The sequence below is a fragment of the Peromyscus eremicus genome, chromosome 6 (assembly GCF_949786415.1).
Source record: "Peromyscus eremicus chromosome 6, PerEre_H2_v1, whole genome shotgun sequence".
Taxonomy (NCBI): Eukaryota; Metazoa; Chordata; class Mammalia; order Rodentia; family Cricetidae; genus Peromyscus; species Peromyscus eremicus.
This window is the reverse complement of record NC_081421.1, coordinates 103,899,288-103,923,732: the sequence shown is the minus strand read 5'-3', so window position 1 is coordinate 103,923,732 and position 24,445 is coordinate 103,899,288. Positions and strand designations below refer to the sequence as shown.

Sequence of the window (24,445 nt, the reverse complement as noted above, 5' to 3'; positions counted from 1 at the left end):
TATTGGTTAATAAAGAAGCTGTTTTGGCCTATGACAAGAAAGCTTACAGCCAGGCGGGAAATCCAAGAGAGATACAGAGAAAAGAGAGTGGAGTCGGGGGAGACACGATCCAGCCACCCAAGAAGGAAGATGTGAAAGTACCTGTAAGCCACGAAACCACATGGCAAGACATAGAATAATAGGAATGGGGTTGAATTAAGTTGACAGAGCCAGCTAATATAAGCCAGAGCCATAAGCCATACAGTTGTAATTAATATAGTCCTCTGAGTAATTATTTTATAAGTGGCTGTGGGACCATGGATGGAAGAGATTCATCTGGACTGCTGGGCAAGACAGGACTGGAGAAAATTCTGTCTACAGTCCCATTTATTAGTTGTTGGATCAGCAATTTCTTTCAGCAATACTTTGTAGTTGCAATGTACAAATTTTACCATTCCTCAATTAATTAATTCCTACTTATTATTTTTTTGAGTATATACTTTTAAATGAGTTTTCATCCGTATATAAAAACAAAAGTATGTACATATTAATGAGCAGTATTTCAATATCTGTAAAGATTGTGTAGTGTTTAAATCAGATTAAAATATATATTTCATTAAACATTTATCATCTCTTTATGATGAAAACTTTCAAAATCCTTTCTTCTAGCTTTTGGACTATATATAATGGCTATCTACAACATCACACTGTGCAGCAGCACATTTAAACTTACCTAACTGCAACACTACATTCACTTCAACCTCTGGCAACCACTATTCTACTACTTCAACTGCAAAAAGACCAAGGCTTTGGATATTTGACTTCCTATGCCTACCATATTACATTAACTTAATGATCTCCTGTTCATCCACATTGTTAGCAGTGACGTGAGTGAGTTCATTCTTCTTGTGGATAAATAGTGTTTTGCTGCAGGCACTTAACACATTTGGTTCATCCATACATCCATTGGTGGACATTCAGGCTGTTTCTATTTCTTGGCTATAATGAATTGGGATGTGTTTCCTTGGCATATTGATTTCATTTCTCTTTTGATGTGCACATGTGTGCAGTTGCATATATACTTGTGTACAGAGGCCAGATTTTGACAGAGGATGTCTTCCTCAGTGACCCTTAGCCTTATTTTTTGAGACAGGGTCTCTCACTGAACCTGGTGAGCAGGCTGGTAAGCAGGAAGCAGGGATTCTCCCATATCTGCATCCTTAGTGCTGGGATTACAGGAGAACATCACTGCATACAGCTTCTTTATATGTGATCTGTGGGGAATCAAATGCTGGTCCTCATGCTTCTACAGCAAGTACTTAACAAACTCAGCTATCTCCCCAGCCCTGATTTCATTTCTTAGGCTATAATATCTACAAGTAGAGACTGCATTCTTGATTTCTATTTCATATTATTTGCTATTGACAAATAGCATTGCTGCTGATTTTTTCTCTTGCAGCTGATGATTTCATTAGTCTTGATAGTTTGTTCCAGGGCTTGGGTGTTTTCCTGTATGAAATCATGTCAATGTCAAGCAGTGGTAATTTAGTTTCTTTCTGTTCTGATTTTGACAATTTTTATTTATTTTTTTCCTCATCTGATTTTGCTGACCAGGACTTCCAGTATAAGGTTGAATAAAAGAGGACATTGTTGTTTTGTTCCAGGTCCTAAGAGAGAGTTCTTATCTATGTACTGTTCAGTATACTGCCAGCTGCTTTCCTATAAATGGTCATTATTTTTATACCTGGTTTGCTTATCATTTATTATATAAATGAATGTTACATGCTATAAAATATGCCCCTTTCTTCACCAGTTGAAATAGTCGGATGGTTTTGTACTTCATTCTGTTGGTGTGGTATATCATATTTGGATTTGCATACACTCAACCATTCCTGCATCACTGGGATGAATTCCACTTAATCTTATGCTTTGGTATATTGTGTTTCCACTTTCATTTATTTAAAGAATTAGGCTGGGCCTGGTGGTGCATGCTTTTAATCCCAGCACTCAGGAGGCAGAGGCAGGTAGATCTCTGTGAGTTCGAGGTATGAGTTCCAGGATAGCCAGGGCTACACAGAGAAACCTTGTGTCAAAAAACCAAACATCAAAAAAAAATCAGAAAAATTCTTTGATTTATTGATTAATCCATTGAGTGTTCAAAAATAAGTGAACTTACATGCATTTGTAGTTTATAAAGTTTTTCTTATTATCGATTTTAATGTTTTCTTTGAACTATGATTAGAAAATATATGTGATATTTAACTTTTTAAAATTTTGTTGAGAATAACTTGTTGCTTATTACATACCCTATGTTGGAGAATGTTCATGTCAGAGTAAAGGGAAATATTGGGCAGCTGCTTGGTGGACTGTTAAGAACTCTTAAGCCCGTGTGGTCTAGGGTGTAATTTAATTCTGCTGTTTACTCCTTACCATTATTTAGTGCTCTGAAACTAGGTAACCAAGCATCCATCCATCCATCCATCCATCCATCCATCCATCCATCCATCCATCATCCATCCATCGATCGACTGTAGTTTTGTTTTTGACTGACTCCTTTGTCACTGACTGTGCTTATTTCCGCAGACTGATCTGAGCACATGGAGGACTGGGTTCGGGTCATCTCCTAGTCTACAGCCACACCACCTGACCACAGTGGATCTTGTCTGAGCTCTGAACCTGGTCAGAGCCGAGCTAGTCAGCACTTGTTTTGCTGCTATGCTCCTAAACTCACACTCAGAACTTTTTACAATACTCATATATAAATGTAGTGTAGTGAGCACTATCACTAGGTTCCTCAAGAAACTTTACATGCCTTGTCTAAAAGCTTTCATTAACGATGAGGTTGAAATGTTATTTTCACTTTATAATTGAACAAATAGTGACTTGAAAAGACCAAATACTTGCCCAAATTAATTCAGTTAGTGAGAAACCCAGCATAGTATCGAAGCTAGGCTTACAAAATTCATATATTAAATACTGTCTTATGACAGCTGGGATCCTAATCTGACGGTAGCATGAACTCAGGTGGTGATTGATTACAGAGGAGGAGGGGATGCAGGAGAACTGTAATGGGCAGTGCTAACCAAGGCTTGCAAAAGCAGATTTGCTACCACTCCTGGAGATGAAGCCAGGGGCTCACAGGAGAACTGTGGTGAGAGGCCTTCCAGAGAGAACTGCTGTTTACAGGAGAGTGACACAGCTGGCCCGAGGTCATTGTTGACAAAGATCTAGGAGGACAAATATCCTGCTTCCTTCCAACCCATAACTTCTCAGAGCTCCTCACTAATGAACAGCCAGGATTCAGAACTCACAGGCATTTTCCTTTGTGGGCTGGAAAGAAGTGTGAAGAAGGGTAGAGGATTGATCTGCAGTGGGCAGTGGAGTGAAGAGAAGCTATTCAGCATGAGCACAGACACACAGTGGAATTCCAATACCTCAAGTTGACATGCATTTAATTCAGTGCGTGTGGGGGAAGCATCCGTACTGCTGTACAGATCTGGGCAGCAGAGATAAATATGAAGCCGTACAGATAAGTATCTGAAGTTGTCTTTTGACCTTTGATGAGAAAGGTTACTAAAAATAGATCTTGATCCCAATCTACAACGATCACAAATGAGTTACTGTTATTGGATTGAAGCACTAGGAGCTGTGCACATAATTTGTCTAGTCATTATGGTCTATAAATGAGTCAGCAAGAAAGATGTAAAGAAAACAAGTAATTGATAGTAGCTGACTTCTAATAAGCATGGCACTAATTTAGAATATGAAGGTTCAGTATTATTAAATATCCCATACTGCACGTGAGTATTCATTCTTATATATTTCCTTCAAATTCTGAACTTACACTTATTGGCTTGTACATAAGAGATTTTTAAATGAATGGCTTAATGAAAGAAATAATCTATGTGTTGACAGACATGTTTTACCTGTATGGTAAAGTTAGACAAATGACAAATTAATATGATTATGATGTTTGGAAGCAGTTGGCAGTTTAAGGAGTTTTAAATCTTTAAGGTCTACTTGTTAGGAACTTTCTTTCAAGTGGCGAATGTTTCATGAAAACACAGCCATAGTCTGGTAAAGTGTTGTGTATGAAGTCAAAATAAGCCCACTTTAAAACAAGGACACACAGCAGCATGAGACTCAACAGCCTCCTGCGCTGAGCTAATTAGTAGCAGAGCTTACAGAGTGGTAACATTGTATATTCCTATTGTCCAGCACATTGGGTAAACTGAATCCAGTTTTTCTCATGTTTGAGATGGGTAGAACGAGTCTCCCTTGTTTTAGCTACTTTTCCTGTTGCTGTGATTAAAAATAAACCTTGACAGAAGCAATGAAAGAAGAAAGAGTTTTTATTTTGACTCAGCACAGTTCAAGAGTGTATAGTCTATCATGTCACACACAGGTGGCAGGAGATGGAAACAGCTAGTCACATGTGTATGCAGCCAGGAAACAGACACAGGGAATACAGGATGCTCAGCTTCTTTCTCCACTTAAAAAATCCAGGAGTGGCACACCCAGTGGATGGGCCTACCGGCCTCAATGCAGACAAGATAAGGCCCCCTTCCCCTAGTCATGTCTAGAGACCTGTCTTCCAGATGAATCTAGATTCTGTCAGGCTGACAATTAACTCTAACCACCACACTCTGTTAACAGAGCAGTTATGAAAAACAAAAGGAGATAACACATGTATGTACTTACCACAGCACCGCTCATATAAAGACCAGTCCATAAGACTATTGTCACTGCTGGGATTCCTTCCTAAGGCTGTATGTCACCTGGAACCTAGAAGTATGTGATTCTCAATAGTGATATGGATGTATGGAATGGTATGGCACTACTGACTATGTATGTATGCAGCAGTCATAAAGTGACATCTTACTCAAAACAATACTACCATGTCTGTAATTATATATGCTGTCACTGACTTGGGATTATGGATTTAAGTGGCCAGCTACTTACTACACTAACTTTCTTGAAAAGGGTGCATTTAGATATTCTGTAACATAGTATATATTACCACAATTTATATGTAAGGTGTGATTTATGACATAATTAGTGAAGATTCAAAGTCACGGCTGGCCTTCACTCAATGTTAAAAGTAAGTACTGTCCTTATCCCTGCTCTTCTAAAACAACTTTTAGATATTTTAAATACTTTTGTGTATTCATTCATTCATTCATTCATTTATTCATTACGTGTGTTGTGTGTGTGTGTGTGTGTGTGTGTGTGTACACATACATATACACATACATGTAGAGGTTGGAGAACCACTTGTGGAAGTCGTGTTTCTCCGCCCACCATGTGGGTTCTAGGGATTGAACTCAGCTTGTCAGTCTTGAGAAAGTGCCTTTACCCACTGAGCCATCTTGCCCACCAAGTTTTGGAAACTTAAATTGCCTATGACCAAAATTCTTCAAGTTCTCATGTCAGCACATTTTTAATAACCATATTTATGGTTTGTCCCTTCTATAGAGACATAAAGGAAAATGGATGGGAATACTTTAACCTCCATTCCTAGGCAAATCTCTCAACACACTGCTGACCCTTCTTTGGTCTCCCTTTTCATTCTGCCCGAGGTGCCATGGGATTCATTTGATTGGTAATCTGGGAAAGCTCTGCCTGTGTTCCCCAGGGAGCTAGTAACTGCTGCTTTCCTAGGAATGATTCTTCCTCACTTGAGGGAAAGGGCTTAGATGGGATGGGTTCTGCATTCGCTCAACACAGGAATGTTCTCTACCGACTCTGGGGATGTTGTTTGTGACCCTGCATGGCTCTCATATGCTGTGGTCTCCCACACCTTTCTTTATCTCTCTTTCTTTCTTTGAGATAGGATTTCTCTACATAGTCCTGACACTTGCTATGTAGATAGACCAAGCTGGCCTTGAACTCAGAGATCCATCTGCCGCAACTCCTGAATGTTCAGATTAAATGTGTGTGCTTTCTTTTCTTTCTTCCTCTCTTTCTCTCTCTCTCTCTCTCTCTCTCTCTCTCTCTCTCTCTCTCGGTGGTAATTTTTAGCAGTCATATCTACTTTTTATTTTGCAGTTTGCTTAGAATATAGTCAATTCCTCTCTCAATCTGGAGAGGGAGTCCAGCTTTTTGTTTCACACATCTTAAACAGATACCAACCCTTGAGTTTCTAGGTCAACAAAATCTTACCAAAGTCCAACAAATGCCACCTAGGCAGCTTCCAAAGCCTATGTTCTGGCCCTGATCCTCTGATAGGAGAAATTCATTCTGTATTTTTGAAATTTCGAAAAGCAGCTAGGAAAAAAAATCCCTGGAAACCTATGCTGTCATATTAATTTATATTTCATTATAACAAAATAATGGAGGTAGCTAACTTTATAAAGAAAGGAAGCTTAGTCGGATCACAGTGAGTTGCAAAGGGAGGAAGTCCAAAGGCGTACAGTCGGTGCCCACTGTGGATGGCACTAATGTATTTGGAGGTATCAGAAGTCAGTGACTAGGGCCTACAGTCCCTTACAGAGGCAAACCTCCACTGACCAGAGGACTTCCTACTAGGACCCGCCTCTTAAAGGTCCCACCTTTTAATATCCTCACACTTAGGACTCAGCTCCTAACACAGACTGACAAATAACATCAGCAGCTCCCATCTGGGTTTTTCTAAGCCTCCAACACTCATCTTGATGCTGAAAACTGGAGGTGGGGAGGAAGGAGGCTTCCCTGAGAGACAAATCTAGGAAAGAATACAGACAGATCCATGCAGCTGGGCTTATCTACGACTGACTGAAGAAACATATTTACAACAATCTGGACAGTAGGCAGGAGCAGTTCAGAACACATGCAGGACATGTCTGAGTACACTTACCTCAGCTGTGTGCTTTGCCACGTGCCCCACGATCACAATGACCTTCCCTTTGAAATTCTGAAGCATCATGGTGTAAGGGCCCTGGCTGAGCTCTCCCTCCGCTGTGAACGCAGCGCTGAACGGGACGTTGATACTGCCTGCGATGTGACCTCGAAGAAAGCTGACACAGGAGCTAAGGAAAGTGGCTCTTTTCTCTTTCTTTCTGTTTTTGGAGTCTTGAGTGTCCGAGAGAAACAGAGGTAACTCATTCCTCGACAACAGTACTAAACATTTCCATGTTCACCCGAGTATTTCATCTAAACAAAGTAAGATCCTCTAAGGAGGAAGAAAATGAAATTGGAAAATGAAAAGAGAAAGGAAGAGCAGCTTGAGATGTACTTATCAGTGGAATCTGAAAGTGCCCCGACCCAGTGAAGTCACAGTCACCGACAGGCTGCAGTCTGTGTGCCATCAAGTTCTCAGCACAACCGGGGGTTCTTTAAAGGAGATGCACCAGCAAGCGGACTGCCTCAGGGCAAATCTGATACTGAAAATACCGGCAAAGTAGATGCTAAGTCAAACTCCACTCGGAACTGTTAGAGGCCATCAGCCCCAGCTGGAAACTGTTCTGCTGCAGGTTAATGTGTCCAGCAAACTGAGCCGACAGATTCATTATTCTGATTTTATAGCATCCAAAAGGGGCCATGTCTGATGGTTCTTATACTTTAGGAGAATTCTATGGTCTAATTGACTATTACTGTTAGTTTAGAAAACAAAGACATCCATTAACCTACAATACTTAGAAATGACATAAGATCTTAAACATATACTTTTAATTACTTAGTGAAGGATATAATTGGATGAATAAAAATAGAACTTTGGAAATTGAAAAGATACGGCTTCACATAGAAAACCATAGAGGAGATGTATGATGATGTATGTTGATGTTGTAACAGACTGCATCAACTTGGGAGGACAGGGAAGGAGTTCCACTGATGAAATGATGGCAAGGTCAAACCCGGAAGAATAAAAGTTAAGACAAAGGAATGGAATGGAGGAGGGGATGAAAGTTTAGGCAGTGGGGAAGCATATGCCCAGTTAAGGGCAAGGAAGGACAATGCTGTGGAATTTAGAGCATGAAGTAAAAAGGGAGGTAGAGGCTAGACTGTGCCTGGTGGTGTTTATGATAATGGTCTTTACTCTGCTAGTAAGGAAAGTCAAGCATGTTAAGCAGAAAACCAGCACACTGGATCCGCACTTGAGCACCACTGTGGGGAAGCTCAAAGGAAAGTGAATGCTCATCCAGTCCAGTTGAGGTCTAACCTCCACTCTTAGGAGTCACGGACCACGAAGGGCTGTTCAGGTGTTCAATAGAGCCCCTGCCCAAACTTCCACGTGAGAGACTTAAGAAAAGTGATAGTTTTAAAGGTTATGGCACAAACAAGTTATGTTTTCACTCTAAATGTCTCACCACAGAAGGGAAAATATTCTAACTACACACTGAAGTGACAGTTGTCCCAGTTTGTAAGCTCGTCCTCTATTATTCTTTCTCTCTCCAGCTCATTAGTGGAAAGAGGAGGGATCCCATGCTTCTACTTTCTAGAACAGGTGGGTAGCAGGAAGAAAAAAAAATTAACACTAATAATAAAATAATCAAGTACATTTTGAAAAAACGATGAGAGATAAAATCCACATTGGAATTGCACTGGACATTGTTTAGAGAATTCCAGAATGGGGACACTCTTTATAAGCACAGGTAGAGTCCCCTTCAACTTTTGACGTGTGTCATCAATACCTGGCTGGTCTTAGTTCCTCGAACATAATTAATTAGTCAATAGTCTCAATCGCAGTCTTCATGAACAATGGGGACTTTTAAGAATAAGAACCCTGAAAATACTTGAAAATATTTAAGCAATTTTGTTTTTAGTCAAGATAACTTAAAAGTGAAATTATTTAATACGAACTAGGAGTCCAACTGTTCATTTCTCCTCAGCAGGCCTGAATCAGCTGCCAGAAAGAACTGTTCCTCAGACAGCACGTGTGGACTGTGAACAGCTTTCCTTTGGCGGCTTTACAGCAGCAAAGCAATGCAAACGGTCCTAGTCAAGTGCTGGGAGGACACGTCCACACAGCCACCTGGTCCTTCTTCTTGTTTGGACAGCCCAGACACTGCCCTTGGTGAAAGCCTGACCCTTGACCAGGGTGTTTATCCTACCATACCATGTCATGGCTGGTGGAGAGGAGGATATGGAGGGTAGAGCTAGGTACCTGATGCAAACTGGGCCAATCTTATTTTCCCTCTCAAAAATCAGAAACAAAAAACAATGCTTACATATGTTAAGGTTTTGAACATAAAATCCCATTTGAATGCCTCTATATAGAATGTTAACCACATAACAGAAAATCAGAATCTCAGACTCCAGAAGAAAAACTGCTTAAAGTTACATTCTCTGAATATTTGGTTTTAAAAAGTAAGTTGCCTGCATGTAAATATCCAATAACCTTAACTAAAATCACAGATACATCTGGGTAATTTTTACATGCTACTTAGTATGTACTTTTAAAGGAGACTTGTCTATACTGCATTTTTATCACGAAAAGCATGTTATTAACTTGTTATTTCCCCAGAATTTTCTGTTAGTTATGCTTTATGGTTTGATTTTTTTTAAAAGTGGAGATTAAATGTCAGAATGTTTGACACAATATGAAAATAAGAGTTTTGGAGAGGAGGAAAGTTCTATCCAAACCCCACTGTACTCTGGAAGACAAAGCATCAAGGAGCAGAGCCTTGGCCCACAGTCCCCCTGCAGTGTGGTCCTGGAAACCATCGAAGAACACCCTTCCCAGACACTTTGTCAAGAAGCAGAGACTGAGGAAGCGCAGATGTCTGGACACACAAGGCTGGCAGGCTCTCCATCTTCCACCCACAACTGCATTATTGGCAAACAGCAGAGGAGGCCGGGACGGCCTAGTTATACATGAGTGCATTTACAACAAGCAGCCTCTTTTGTTTTAGTACATTTGACAATGAAGGAACCAAGTTTAGTTACTTAAGGACCTTCTGTCCTTGGTAATTACGTTTCATTGCTCACAGCACAAATCCTTATATGGCTGACATTAAGATGAAGTAGAATGACTCTCTCCTTTCCCTCTGGCAGACACCCCTGCCTAAACACAGGCCACACCTGCCAGAAGACCAGGTAGGCTGCCCACCTGTGTACCTCCTCTACTTGGTGTGCCCCCAGACCCCCGACACTTTTCCCAATCCCCTCTCCCCTTTTAGTCACTGTGTTCCAGTCCTCAACCCCAGTGCTGACTCCTTGCTGGAGCAGAGACCACACCTGCAGCCAGAACTCCAGGTAGGCCACCTGCCCTCAGACCTCCTCCACTCTCTGGATGCCCCACACCCTCGACTCTATCTCCAAGTCTGTTTGTGGTGATATATTGTGCACCCCAATATATTGTGTACTCTAATAAACTTATCTGGGGATCAGAGGATAGAGCCAGCCACTAGATTAGACATAGAGGGAAAGACAGTGGTGGCACACACCCTTAATCCTATCACTCGGGAGGCAGAGATCCATCTGGATCTCTGTGAGTTCAAGGCCACACTGGAAACAGAGCCAAGTGTGGTGGCGGGATGGGTCTTTAATCCCAGCACTAGGAAGGAAGTAAGATGGCAGGACATAGAAAGGTATATAAGATGTGAATAAACAGGAAGTCTTACTCTGGAGGCTGAGGAGTTGGTAAGGTGAGGTTGGCTGTGGCTTGTTCTGTTTCTCATGTTTCAGTTTTTACCCCAATATCTGGCTCTGGGTGTTTTTTTTTTTTTTTTTTTTTTTTTTTTTTATTAATAAGTCCTTTTAAGATTCGTGTTACACCTGTCTCCCCTTCTTATTCCTGTGTCCCAGCTGCCAATTTGGGTGGAGACTCCCTGCTGGATCAGGCCTATGCAGGCTACCAGAACTCTAGGTAGTCCATCCATCAGCAGACCTCCTCCACGCTCTCAGTACCCCCTCCCATCTGACACTATTCCCAATCTCCCTTGCTTGTTGATGTGTTTCATCCCCCAACTCAGGTATTGAACCCCCTTTGCTCAATTACAGGTTACATGGGTCAGAGAGGAAACAGAAACTAAGGAACAAATTACCCACCCAACAAAGACAAACCCAGAAATCAGCACATAGACATATAATCACCCCAAACTCAGATGCCTAGATGCCAGAGTAAGAAAACAATCAAAACAGCCAGGGCAGTATGGAATCAGCAGAGCCCAGCTGTTCTACTACAGTAAGTCCTGAGAATTCCAACACAGCTGAAGCATAAGAAAAAGATCTTAATGAACTTTATCAAGATGATAGAGGTCCTTAAAGAAGTGAATATGTCCCTTAAAGAAATCAAGGAAAAGACAAACAAAAATTTGGAGGAAATGAATAAATCTCTTGAAGAAAGCCAAGAAAAAAATGAACAAACAGTTGAAGAAAATGAATAAAACTGTTCAAGATCTGCAAATGGAAATAGAAGCACTAAAGAAAGCACAAACTGTAGATAAATTTCTAAATGGTCTTATTAAATAAAAAACATGGAGCCAAATATAGGGGTGAAAGCCTTAGAGATCAAGGAAATAGGAATAGCCACCAGCCAACCTTACCTCACTACGCAGCAGCTTCCAAAGTGAGCTACTTCCTGTCTATCCACACCTTTATTGCCCTGCTGTTCTGCCCTCTCATTGGCTCTTACCCTAGCTACCTCACTTCCTTGTCACTTTCTGTCTGTCTGTACAGACCTCCAGGTCTCTATGGTGGGTACTGGGATTAAAGGTGTGTGTCACCACACTTGGCTCTGTTCCCTAGTACGGCCTTGAACACACAGAGACCCTGTCTGCCAAGTGATCAGATTAAGGGCATGTGCTATCACTGCCTGACTTTGGTATTTACTTAAAATGGCTTGCTATTTCCTCTGATCTCCAGGCAAACTTTATTTATTAACATACAAATAAAATATCACCACATTTCAGCATAAATAAAATATCACCACAACAAAATGAGGGAATTCTGGAAATGAAAAATCTAGGTAAGTGAACAGGAACTACAGAGACAAGCTTCACCAACAGAATACAAGAGATGGATAGGGATTAACAATCATTGACATCTCTCAATATCAGTGGACTCAATTTCCTAATAAAAAGACACAGACTAACAGAATGTATTCGAAAACAGGATCCACCCTTCTGCTGCATCCAAGAAACACCCCTCAACACCAAAGATAAATATTACCTCAGAGTTAAGGGCTGGAGAAAGATTTTCCAAGCAAATGGACCTAAGAAGCAAGCTGGTATAGTTATCCTAATATCCAATAAAATAGATTTCAAACCAAAATTAATCAAAAGAGACAGGGAAGGACACTTTATACTCATCAAAGGAAAAATCCACCAAAATGATGTTTCAATTCTTAACATGAATTCCCTGAATGCAAGGACACCCACATTTGTAAAAGAAACATTACTTAAGCTTAAATCACACAGTGACACTCACACACTGATAGTGGGAGACTTCAATACCACACTCTCACCAATGGACAAGTCATCTAGTCAAAAACTAAAAAGAGAAATACTGGATCTAACAGATATTTATAGAACATTTCACCCAAACACAAAAGAATATACATTCTTCTCAGCACCTTATGGGACTTTCTCCAAAATTCAACATATACTTGGTCAAAAAGCAAGTTTTAGCAAATACAAGAAGAAATACTCCCCCTACCTCCTGTCAGATCATCATGGATTAAAGCTGAATTTCAACAACAGAAACAACAGGTAGCCTACAAACTCATGGAAATTGAATAACTCTCTACTGAATCACTGCTGGGTCAAGACAGAAAAAAAAAAGGAATTAAAGATTTCTTAGAATACAATGATAATGAATTTACAACAGGCCCAAACTTATGGGACACAGTGAAAGTGGTGCTAAGAGGAAAGTTCATAGCATTAGCTGCCTACATAAAGGATTTAGAGGTTTTCAGCAATTTAACAACTTAACAGCACACTTTTACAATTAGCAACTTAACAGCACACCTGAAAGTTCTAGAAAAAAAAGAAGCAAGCATACCCAAGAGGAAGAGATGGCAGGAAATAATCAGAGAGCTGATCAATAAAATAGAAACAAAGAGAACAATATGTAGAATCAATGAAACAAAAAAAGTTGGTTCTTTGAGACAATCAACAGGATAGACAAATCCTTATCCAAACTAACTAAAAGAGGCTATCCAAATGAACAAAATCAGAAATGAAAAGGGGAACATAACAACAGACACCAAGAAAATCCAAAGAATCATTAGGTCATACTTTAAAAACCTGTACTCTACAAAATTGGAAAATCTAAAAGAAATGGACAATTTTCTCAATAGATATCACTTACCAAAGTTAAATCAAGATCAGATAAACAATTTAAATAGACACATAAGCCCTAAGGAAATAGCAGTCATTAAAAGTCTCCCAACCATAAAAAGCACAAGGTCAGCCAGTTTTAGGATAGAATTCTACCTTATTTTTCAAAGAAGAGAGAACATCAATACTACTCAAATTATTCCACAAAATGTAAACAGAAGGAACATTGCCAAATTATTTTAGGAGGCCACAGTCATCACCCCCCATACTCAAAACACACAAAGATTCAACAAAGAGAATTTACATACAGACCAATTTCCCAAATGAACATACAAAAATACTCAACAAAGCACTCACAAACCAAATCTAAGAACAAATCAAAAAGATCATCCATCATGATCAAGTAGGTTTCATCCTAGAGATGCAGGGATAACTGAACACACAAAAATTTGTCAATGCCATCTACCATATAAACAAACTGAAAGAAAAAAAAAAAACACATGTGAGTTTGAGGCCTGCCTGGTCTACAGAGTGAGATCCAGGACAGGCACCAAAAACTACACAGAGAACCCTGTCTTGAAAAACCAAAAAAAAAAAAAAAAAGGTCTTAGATTAGGGATACAAGAGACACTTACACAAAATAAGCACAATTTAATGCAAGCCTATACCTAATATAAAATTAAATGGAGAAAAACTCAAAGCAATTTCACTAAACTCAGGAACAAGACAAGGCTGTTCACTCTCTCCATATTTATTCAACATACTACTTGAAGTTCTAGCTAGAGCAATAAGACAACTAAAGGAGATCAAAGGGATACAAATTGGAAAGGAATAAGTTAAAGTATTTTTATTTGCAGATGATAATAAGCTGTGGAATAGTCTTTCTCTATGCTGTGAATATGTGTTGATACTTTTGGTTAATGAGGAAGCTGCTCTGGCCTATGGCAAGACAGATTATAGCCAGGCAGGAAATTCAAGAGAGATAGGGGGAGGAGAAAGGCAGAGTCAGAGCAGACACCAGCCTGCTGCCCAAGGAGCAACATGCCAACAGACCAGCAATGCCACAGCCATGTGGCAAAACATAGATTAATAGAAATGGGTTAATTTAAGATGAAAGCACTAGCTAGCAAGAAGCCTGAGCCATAGACCAAACTGTTTGTAATTAATACTAAGCCTCTGACTGGTTATTTGGGTACTGGCAGGTGGAGAGAAAAGCTTTCAGTTACAATAGTATATATAGGCAACCCCTAAAAGTCTACCGGGGAACTCCTTCAGCTGATAAGCACCTTCAGTGAAGTGGCTGGATTCAAGATTAACTAAAAAAAATTCAGTAGCCCTCTTAAATTCAAATGACAAATGGACTGAGAAAGAATTCAGGGAAATAACACCCTTCATAATTGTCACAAACAATATAAAATATCTTGGAGTAACCCTAACCAAGTAAGTGAAAGGCAAACTTCAAATCTTTGAAGAAAAATAGAAGAAGATATCAGAAGATGAAAAGATCTCTCATGTTCATGGATCGGCAAGATTAACATAGTAACAGTGGCAATCCTACCAAAAGCAATCTACAGATTTAACATAATCCCCATCAAAATCCCAACACGGATCTTTACAGATCTTGAAAGGGCAATAATCAATTTCATATGGAAAATAACAAGAAAAACAAACTCAGGATAGCTAAAACAATCTTGAACAATAAAAGAACTTCCAAAGGTATCACCATCCCTGATTTCAAGCTCTACTACAGAGCTGTAGTAATACAATCCACATGATATTGACATAAAAACAGACATGTTGCTCAATGGAATCAACTCAAAGATCCAGGCATAAATCCACACACCTATGGACACCTGCTTTTTGATAAGCCAGAAATACACAATGGAAAAAGGAAAGCATCTTCAGCAAATGGTGCTGGTCTAACTGAATGTCTACATGTAGAAGAATGCAAATAGATCCATATTTATGACCCTGCACAAAACTCAAGTCCAAGTGGATCAAAGACCTCAACAAAAAACTGAACTTGATAGAAGAGAAAGTAGGGAATAGCCTTGAATGCATTGGCACAGCAGACAACTTCCTAAATACTGATAGCACAGTTACTAAGATCAGTTAATACATGGAACCTCTTGAAACTGAAACACTTTTGTGAAGCAAAGGACACTATCAATAGGACAAAACAGCACCCGACAGAATGGGAAAAGATTTCCCCAACTCCACATCTGACAGAGGGCTAATTTCCAAAATATATGAAGAACTCAAGAAACTAGACATCAACAAACCAAATAATCCAATTAAAAAATGGGATACAGACCTCAACAGAGGAATCTTAAATGTCTGAGAAACACTTCAAGAAATATTCAACATCCTTAACCATCAGGGAAATGAAAATTGAAAACTACTTTGGGATTTCATCTTACACCTATCAGAATGACTAAGATCAGAAACACAAGTGACAGCTCATGCTGGTGAGGATGTAGAGCAAAGGGAACACTCTTTCATTGCTGGTATTGATGTAAATTGTACAGCCACTTTAGAAACCAATATGGCGGTTTCTCAGAAGATTGGGAATTGATCTACCTTACAACTCAGCTATACTACTCTTGGGCATAACCCCAAAGGGCACTCCATGCTACCACAAGGACACACAACTATGTTCATAGCAGCTTTACTCATAATAGCTAGAAACTGGAAACAACTTAGATGTCCCTCAACTGAAGAATAAAGAAATTATGGTACATTTACACAATGGAATATTACTCAACAGTTAAAAAATGACATCATAAAATTTGCTGGCAAATGAATAGAACTAGAAAAGATCATCCTGAGTGAGGTAACTCAGACTCAGAAAGACAAACATGGTATGTACTCACTCATAAGTGGATATTAGCTCTAAAGTAAAGGGTAGTTATGCTACAATCCACAGAACCAAAGAGGCTAAGTAACAAAGAGGTCTCAAGGGGATGCATGGGTCACCCTGGGAAAGAGAAATTGAACAGATTTTGTGGGTGAACTGAAGGCGGGTAGGGATGAGAACAGGAGGGTTCTTGTGGGGGATGGAGGGATGGAGGGAGAGAGTATGGGGAGAGATGACTGGAATTAGGGAGGGCCTTTAGGGGAGAGGTGGAAACCTAGTGCAGTGGAAACTTCCTGGAATCTATGAGGGTGATCCTAGCGAAGATTCCTAGTAGTGGAGGATATGGAGACCGAACTGGACATATTCTGTAACCAGGCAAGGCTTCCCATCCCCAACACTGCCTGGATGGCCAGGAACCAGAAGCTGGATAGCCCAGAGACTTAGGGTAGAAACAAATAGGACTGCAGAAAGAAAAAAAAAGTCAATGAAAGGATTCTTAATGATATTCTGCTATACTCATAGTTCTACTATACTCATAGATCAGTGTCTAGCCCAATTGTCATCAGAGAGGCTTCCTCTGGCAGTTGATGGGAGCAGGTGCAGAGACTCACAGACAAACATTAGATGAAGCTCCAGGAACCCCACAGAAGAGGGAGAGGAAGGATTGTAGGAGCTAGAGGGATGGAGGACTCGAGGAGCCCACAGATTCAACTAAGCAGTGCTCACAGGGGCTCACAGAGACTGAAGTGACAATCACAGAGCCTGTTTGGGTCTATGCTAGTTCCTCTGCATATGTTATGGTTGTTTAGCTTGGGGATTTTGTGGGGGATCTGTTTTAGAATATTATTTTAAGATGTGTTACCTTTGTTTATGCTGTGGAACATTTATTTAATGATGCAAAGATGTATTGCATTCTTTTATCTTGCATTTGTTTAACTCTGTGAAGCTGTGTTACTTTCCCTCTCTAAAACATCTGATGGTCTAATAAAGAGCTGAATGGCCAATAGCAAGGCAATAAATAAGGAGAAATCTGGGAGAAAGAAGAAAGAGCAAGGAATCAGAGAGGAAGGAAGAGGATTTCAAGGGCCGGCCACCTAGCCACCCAGCTACACAGTCAGACATGGAATAAGAAGGAAAGAAAAGGTATACAGTAACAAAGAAAGATAAGAGCTCTGAAGCCAAAAATAGATGGGATAATTTAAATTAAGAAAAGCTGGCGAGAAATAAGCCAAGCTAAGGCTGGGCATTTATAATTAAGAATAAGCCTCCATGTGCATTTATTTGGGAGTTGATTGGTGGACCCCTCAAAAGAGCAAAGAGCCAAAGAGTAAAAACAACCGACAACAGGACTCGTAATAGTGGGAGTGGGGGTGTCTCTGACTATTTTGGCTGCTCTTGGTACCATTTTCCGTCTACTGGCTTGCCTCATCAAGCCTTGATATGAGGGTTTGTGCCTAGTCTTATTGCATCTTGTTATGCCATGTTCAGCTGATATCCCGGGGAGGCCTGCTCTTTTCAGAAGGGAAAGGGGGGAGGAGTATATCTGGGAGAGAGGGAAGGGGGAGACTTGGAAGAGAGGAGGGAGGGGAAACTGTGGTTGGCAAGTACTGTATGCGAGAAGAAATAAGAAAAAAAAAGAATATGAAGTAGAACTCCTTTAGGCAATTTCTGCACACTGTAGAGGTGATTAGAGGTATGTAGTTGATTACATTTTGTTAAAACCTGTTGAGTTCTTCAAAATCACAGATACTGAGTATCTTAGTTTTTTCTTTGTTGCTGTGGTAAAATACCCTGAACAAGAGCAACACACGGAAAAAGGGTTTATTCAGCTTACAGTTCAGTCTACCACGATGGAAAGTCAAGGCAGCAGGAGGTTGAAACAACTAGTCACATTGCATCCGAAATCAAGAAACAGTGTGAGCACTGACTGCTTGTGCTCAGCTAACGTTTTCCTTTTTATACAGCCCAGGACCAAGCGCAGGGAATGGTACCTCATACTTTTACTGTACTTCCCCCCTCAATTAACTTTATCAATGTAATCCCACATAGGCATGCCTAGAGACTAAATAATCTCTTGGAGATGTGTCTGAAGCTTTGTCTCTGAGGTGATTCTCGATAAGTTGACAATTATTACTATCACACTGAGCATATCTTATTTGTGAAGTGTATATCTATCTATCTATCTATCTATCTATCTATCTATCTATCTATCTATCTATCTATATCATATAGGTAAATTGAGAATGCTCATATCACAGAAATGCTCATAGCATATGTTTTTACTTCATAAAAAATTATCTCCTTTAAAATGCATGGTCAAAATTGAACTCAGAAGCAATCTCATATTTCTGATGGAACACATTATTTTATTGGGTACTGTGGTCTAAACCCTCTTTATCAGACCACGCCAACCTCACCAATTATGAAATCAGATATATCTCTGTTCTGGCCTGCTTTCTGTGTTAACTAGTTTAAATAATGTAGCAATATATCTTTAAACCCATTTTAAGTCTGGATCTTTACTAATAGACCAAAAGAGAAAAGAACTAAGCCTGTGGTTTCTTCATATACAACTGAGTAGCATCAACTGCAATAAAAAATGTTCAGACATCATTTTCCTCACAACTCTATTATTACATATTTGGATTGGTATCAGCAGCACCCCCATCATTCAAGTTTAAAATCTCACTTTTAACACATCATCAGTGCCCCCCCCACAACAACTTCCACTCTAGTGAATCTCACCTTCCCCCCATTCCTGCAATGGTCTGCCAATGTAAGACAGCAGTTACCTTGAGCTCAGAGTATTGCAGAAGCAGCTGTCTGAAACTTTTGCTTTTTCCCCCCCAGAAAAATCCATTTTATTTATAATCTTTTCAAGTTAAAATTTTATAAACAAACTGGCCAGATGACAACATTCCTGCTGAGAAACCTTCCGTGGCCCAGATCTCTCAGTTCAGCCCTCATGAACCAGGACCTAATAACTCCCATTTCAAATGGACTCATTTGGCTGCCTTTCTGCCTGGTTCATGTAATTTTCTCTGCCTAAATACTTTTTCTTTAGACAGGGCCTCTACATCCGTGTGCCCCTGTGCCAGCTTCGTGAGTGAGCACTCAGGTTACAGGCTTGAGCTGCTGGTTCCTTTGTACTTCTTTGTAATCTGTTAAATGTGTCCTTAGCCTCTCTGGACCTGATCCTCTAAGGATTGTATTTTGACTCTCCAATGTCTTCTTTCCCTTTGCTCACCGAATCTACTTGTGCTTAAATAGCCGTCATCTGGTTCAGCTACCCATCCTTGTATTCCTGTGACATTGTGGGTATGACTCACATCACAGTGTGATACAATTATCTATTTAAAAAGTCCATTCTAACTATATGACTGGGAAAAAGGGGCTCTGATTTAACTTTGTATCCCCATTGCCTAGCAAATGTCTTTACACAGGACCGACTGGTTTGGATCTAGGGCTAAAACAGCAAATGGCACCAACTGCTAATGTAACTCTAACATTAACCCAAGCAGTGGAGATACCCCTCAGCAGTGCTACCATACACCTCACATTAAGGAAGAGCCATCCAGACATGAATGGAATGTTTAATTTAAATAGACTGAATACAAACTTACATAGGACGAGCAAAATCTTGAAGAACCTCCTTATCTCCTGTCTTCCACTGACCACAGGTATCTCCACAGTACTTTGAAAGTATTTTCAGAAATGAATTCTTAAGGACTGGTGAAGAGAATAATATTAGCATTCACCGAGTATGGTGTAATAATGAAAACGGTTAGGGTAGGTTTTAGAATAAGTATAAGCGTTCAGTTGTATTTCCTGTTTTTTCTTTTCCTCCCCTTTTTCTTCCATCTTTCCCTCCCTCCTTCGTTCCCCCTTTCCTAAGAGCTTTAGAAATAAAGCTGTAAACTCAGCCTTTACTTGAAGCAAATGAGATTAACTTCCTTCCAAGTATTTCTGTTTACAGATAACATCAGCTGGGCCCACATTTGCATCACTAAGGCCACTTTTAATATGAACTTCAGGAAATTTGAAACTCTAAATATTTATAGCTACCAAATCAACAGCTGGCCTGGGCATTACCTTTGAAGCCATTAACATTACTCATAAAGCTTATGCCACTCCACAGGAAACATTTTCTATTGCCTTTCTTCAAAATTCCCATGGATATACCGAACAAAGCTTTACCTAGCAACATTATTTCAGCAAAAAACGTTGTTGTTTACCTCTCTGGAGCCTCTGGCAGTGACGTCAAGGCTTTGTGGGTGTTTCTAAGTGTTTGGGATTGTGCCTTTTCTCCCAGTGTGTGCAGTCTGGCTATGGACTTGGGCTTCCTTTGCACTCCCAGTGCTTTCTTTGCCTTGCCATCCTCAGACATAGAGGGAGCAGATGCTGGTTTGCTGATGCACTTCTCTTTACGTGCAGCCAAAACACAGACAATAGCAAAGTGACTGCAGCATGCATGGAATCCCAGACAGCAGTCTGCAGCCACCAGGAAGGTGGCTCCTTCAATCGACCCGCACGCAGTTCATTCGTTTAAGAGTGCCTCCCTCCCTTCACAACCAAGTGTCTCAATTATGTTACACAGGGAAAAAGATGAGATTAAAATGCAATTTTAGAAATTTATTATCCCTAAGACACAAATGAGGAAAGATGTTTACCCATATGGAGACATAGACTTTTGTTAGATACTCGCTCATTTAATGGGCTTATAAAACAAAGCAGAGAGCAGACATTGTAGGATCCCAGCACAGGAAGGTAGAGGCAGTTTAGTTCCAGGCCAGCCTAGTGCTACACAGCCAGTTAGAGGCCAGCATGGGAGGCCTTGTCTCCAAACTCAACAGAAGCAGAGGGTATTACAAGAGGTAGAGAAACATCAGTATTTCAAAAATACCTTCTGTAGAGAAGGAAAATTACCAAAGTGTTCTTTTTCCTCTGTTTTGTAGCAAGGAAGAAATGGAATTATTTTAAAGGTACACTGTGGTGGGATTGTGTTCCCCAAAATATTGTGCACCCTAATAAACTTATCTGGGGTCAGAGACAGAACAGCCACTAGATACAAAGGCTAGAAAATGGTGGCACTCACACCTTTAATCCTAGCACTCCAGAGGTAGAAATCCCTCTGGATCTCTGTGAGTTCAAGGCCACATTGGAAAGACCCAGGCATGGTGACACATGCCTTTAATCCCAGGGAGTGGTGGTAGAAAGCAGAAAGGTATATAAGGCGTGAGGACCAGAAACTAGAAGCATTTGGCTGGGTAAGATTTTAGGTTTTGAGCAACACAGTTCAGCTGAGAACCATTTGGATATGAGGACACAGAGGCTTCCAGTCTGAGGAAACAGGATCAGCTGAGAAGTTGGCCAGGTGAGGTTAACTGTGGCTTGTTCTGTCTCTCTGACCATCCAGCATTTCACCCCAATACCTGGCCTGGATTTGTTTTATTAATAAGAACTTTTAAGATTCCTGCTACAGTATACTAATGAAACATTTAGTCATGGCTCAAAATGATTTGTAGAGTGGTAGTAGACCTAAATTAATTGTAAAGTTTTACCTTGATGAATACTGAGTGACCCTACCATAATACTTCACAGGTACTATAAGGATTTCATAGTTTTAAGTTTTATTATTTAAGTGTATCCATGTTTTGCTTGTATTATATATGCATACTACATGCATGCCTGGTACTCAGGGAGGCCAGAAGTGGTATCAGCTCCTAGCCCATGGCTTTAAGTTTTAAATCATCACCACTGGGCTGCTTGGATGGTTCAGTGAGTAAAAGCGCCTGCCACCAAGCAGAGGACCCGGGTTCGATTCCCAGGACCCATATGGTGGAAGAAGAAAGCCAGCTCTACAAGCTGTCCTCTGACCTCCATGTGCACACCGTGGCATGTGCACATCCACAAAGAAATACATAAGAACGTGATAAAGATGGAAAACAAAAAAGCACCAACACTTTAGCAGCTTTAAGGAAAAACTGATGTCTGAATGGGTTGTCTTACCAATTAAGTCATAAAAAGAAAGGGCTTTTCTAATAATCCTCTTTTTTCAGAGTATATTTTTACATTTCAGCACTTCATATAGTTTTCCTTGATTTTTGGGGCTGCATTTGTTTAAAGGAATCCACAAAGGCAGAGTTGTTCTGCTGGGGACTAGGCCCTGTATACATATGGTACTGAAGGTAGCAGCCAGGGCTTGAAGGAATGTGGCTATATGGTAAGACTCTGTTCCATTAAAAACAAAACAAAATGTTTGTTTTAAAGCAATCTTTCAAAAAGGTATTAAAAATAATTCAGAAGTGGGAGAGAGATGGCTCAGCAGTTAAGAGCCCACACTGCTCTTCCAGAAAACCTAAGTTTGGTTCCCAGAATCCACACTGTGCAGCTCATAACTGCTTTTAACTCCAGATCTAAGAAATCCAGTATCTCTGGTTTCTGTGGGCATACAAACAAATGATAGTTTTGAAAATTGGTGCCATAATGTAACACGTTTTTAGTGTGTATGTGTGTGTGTGTGTGTTTGTGTGTGTGTGTGTGTGTGTGTGTGTGTGTGTGTAGACTAGTGGTTGACATTGAGTGTCTTCCATTAGTCTCCACATTATTTTTGAGAGAGGGTCTTTGGAGAAGCTAGAGTTCACTGGTCTGGTGGTCTGGCTGACAGGAAGCTTCCGGGTCCCTCTGTCCCTGTGCCCCAGTGCTGAGATTACAGCCACAGCCACACTCTTAGCTTTTATCTGGTTCCAGGATCCAAACTCGTCCTCAAGCTTGTGTACTAAGCATTTTACTAAGCCACGTACCCAGCTTTTCTATTGGTTTAAGAGACAATGATTTTAATTAAAGCCTTGGTCAAAATACAAAATAAAGTGTTACAAAAGAGTGAAATGATTTCAAGTTCTTGAAGCATCAGATCAGAACTTCTGAAAAAGGGGACCACAGCTAGTCAACTGGAATTACTCCTTGTTTGAGAATCTACACACTCACTCTCCTAAGAAGTTTACCATAACTCAGAAGCCTTAAAAACTAGGCACATCATGTTTTTACTTTCTCTTAACTCAGGGTTCCTATAGCTTGGAGAAAATAAAAAGGAACATTTTGAAAAAATACTGAGTTATGGGCCAGGTGTGGTGCCACGTACTTTTTCTCCCAGCACTCAGGAGGAAGGCAGATCTCTGTGAGTCAAGGCTAGCCTGGTCTACACAGTGAGTTCCAGGATAGTCAAGTGAGAGTCTGTTTAAAAAAAAAAATGAAATAAAACAATAAACTAAGTTACGTTTGAAATTGTGAGCTTTCAAATTGTACTGTAAGTCACCTAGGATTTTTCATACTGCTTTTTAAATTCTGGGAAAGCATGGTCTGAGTTTCATTTAAAAAAAACAAGACTGAAAATATACACATGAAAATATGCAGATTTTGGCATGTAAGCCTTTATCAGTAGGCTGTCCCTAATTTATTGCTTTTATACCTACATGCTATAACTGTGAAAATTTAAAGTTATACAATTCCTTATTTATATTTCATACACTTTTTTTAAAAGAAAAATTCTGTTTAAGAAGGGATTGCTCTGTTAAGAAAAAAGTATGGGGCTGGAGAGATGCCTCAAAAGTTAAGATCTTGAGTACTCTTCCAGTAGACCCAGGTTCGGTTCCCTGAACCTACATGGCAGCTCACAAGTGTCTGTAACTCCAGTTCTACTTACATATATATATTTGGGCAAAATGTTCATACACACAGAATGAAAATAAATATTTAAAAGTATGAGGGTCACATACATAGATCAGTGGTAGAGAGCACCATAGGACAGTCACTGTCCTGGCTTTCGTCTCCAGCATTTTTTTTATAAGAAGGTAAGATAGCCATTTATCTAGACACTGGGGAATAATAAATGTATGTATCATGGGATTCTGACGAGATGAAAACATATGGAGAAAGGTGAATGGTTCCTATTCATAGTGGCTCATATCCTAACGCCAAATAAAATCATAGAGTAAGTAATATTTAATAGTAAAATCTTTCTAAAAAACATGTTGTATTCCATTTAAGCACATGTTCTCTCTAAGCCAACGTTTTTGCCATTTTAGTAAATATGAGTTCAATGTTGAGATCTGGCCCCTTTGGTTCTGAGGTAGGCAATATATATACACATACTTTGTCTTTGCTCAAATTCTAACCTAAACACTCATATACACAAAATGAAAACAAATAAATATTAAAAGAAAAAGTGTGGGGCTACATATGTAGATCAGTGGTAGAGAGCTTCTTAAGACAGTCAGTCTTAAGCTTTGCTTTTTAAAAGAAGAACTCAAATGATATCTAGAACCACAATGTATATCAGAGAAACACACACACACACACACACACACACACACACACACGCATGTGTGTGCACGTACATATTCTAATGTTT

General features: G+C 39.9%; 1 protein-coding gene across 3 annotated transcripts in view; it reads right to left on the bottom strand.

Moving 5' to 3' along the window:
* Nucleotides 1–24,445, bottom strand: part of Tbck (TBC1 domain containing kinase) — a 158,677-nt gene that overhangs the window by 11,464 nt on the left and 122,768 nt on the right. For all 3 annotated transcript variants that reach the window (XM_059266267.1, XM_059266268.1, XM_059266269.1), the window contains one exon: nucleotides 6,815–6,974. In XM_059266267.1, the coding sequence (XP_059122250.1) occupies nucleotides 6,815–6,974 (160 nt within the window). The remainder of the gene's footprint in view (nucleotides 1–6,814; nucleotides 6,975–24,445) is intronic.